This window comes from Chlorella variabilis, assembly GCF_000147415.1.
Source record: "Chlorella variabilis unplaced genomic scaffold CHLNCscaffold_3, whole genome shotgun sequence".
Lineage (NCBI taxonomy): Eukaryota > Viridiplantae > Chlorophyta > Trebouxiophyceae > Chlorellales > Chlorellaceae > Chlorella > Chlorella variabilis.
The window spans coordinates 209,289-210,518 of NW_005435085.1; the positions used below are offsets into that span (position 1 = coordinate 209,289).

A 1,230-nucleotide genomic window follows, 5' to 3' on the forward strand; every position below is an offset into this window, starting at 1 on the left:
CCTGCCCAGCCCTGACCCCCCGCCTTGCCTGGGCCGCAGGTGGCTCTGGGCGCGCTGGACGCGGCGGAGCGGCTGGCGGTGCTGCGCTGCTGCTGCGCCCAGGTGCCGCTGGACGCGGGGGTGGCGCTGGGCGCGCTGGCGGCGCGCCTGCGCGGCTACGTGGCGGCCGACGTGGCGGCGGTGTGCGCAGAGGCGGCGATGGTGTGCGCCGTGGAGGCGGTACGGGGCGCAGAGGTGGCGGGACGGCTGGCCGCCGTGGAGCGGCCGGAGTTCCTGGCGGGCCTACGGGTCACGGCGGCGCACTTTGACGGCGCGGTGCGGCGGGCGGGGCCCGCGGTGCTGCGGGGTCTGGCCCCAGAGGTGCCCGACACGCGGTTTGAGGATGTGGGGGGGCTGCAGGTGCGCGCCTGGGGTGGTTTGTGTGTGTGTGTGTGTGTGTGCATGCAGTGGGGCAGGGTATGGGCTGAGACGCGCACACCAGCCAGCCCCCACCGCGGCCCCAGCCCGCCTCGACCTCCGCTGCCCGCGGCCCCACCACCCGCACCCCACACCTCCCCTCCTCCCCCATCCCGCCGCAGGAGGTCAAGGAGGCGCTGCGGGAGCTGGTGGAGCTGCCCCTGAGCCACGGCGCACTGCTCAGGGCGTACGGCCTGCCGCCGCCGCGCGGCGCGCTGCTCTACGGCCCCCCCGGCTGCGGCAAGACGCTGCTGGCGCAGGCAGCGGCCTCCCGCTGCGGCGCCAACTTCCTGTCCGTGCGCGGCCCCGAGCTGCTGCAGAAGTGGCTGGGCGAGTCGGAGGCCGCGGTGCGGTCGCTGTTTGAGACCGCCAGGTGGGCGGCGGCGGTGTGTGTGGCGGTGTGTGTGGCGGTGTGTGTGTGTGTGGTGGTGGTGGTGGTGGTGTGAATGTGTGTGTTGTATGTGTGATGCCGGTCTGCCTGGACATGTCTGCCCCATCAGCCGTTCGCCACTTGCCGTGGCGGCGCCCTCCTCACGCCGCGCCGCGCCCCGCCCCCACCCGCTGGGTGCCGCAGGCAGGCCGCCCCCTGCCTCATCTTCTTCGACGAAATCGACTCGATCGCGGGGCGGCGTGGCGGCGGCGGCGGCGGGGCGGCGGCAGGCGAGGCGGCTGCCGCCCGCGTGCTGAACCAGCTGCTGGTGGAGCTGGATGGGCTGGCAGGTGTGTTGGGGGGTGGCTGGCTGCCTGCCTGGCTGCTTTCTCCCTCTGTTGTGG

At 74.7% G+C, this 1,230-nt stretch overlaps 1 protein-coding gene across 1 annotated transcript in view; it reads left to right on the forward strand.

The window, feature by feature from the left end:
• Positions 1 to 1,230, forward strand: part of CHLNCDRAFT_140338 (hypothetical protein) — a gene marked incomplete at both ends in the record, with an annotated part of 4,061 nt that overhangs the window by 1,876 nt on the left and 955 nt on the right. The window contains 3 exons of the mRNA XM_005850445.1: positions 40 to 399; positions 579 to 829; positions 1,031 to 1,176. Of these exons, the coding sequence (XP_005850507.1) occupies positions 40 to 399; positions 579 to 829; positions 1,031 to 1,176 (757 nt within the window). The remainder of the gene's footprint in view (positions 1 to 39; positions 400 to 578; positions 830 to 1,030; positions 1,177 to 1,230) is intronic.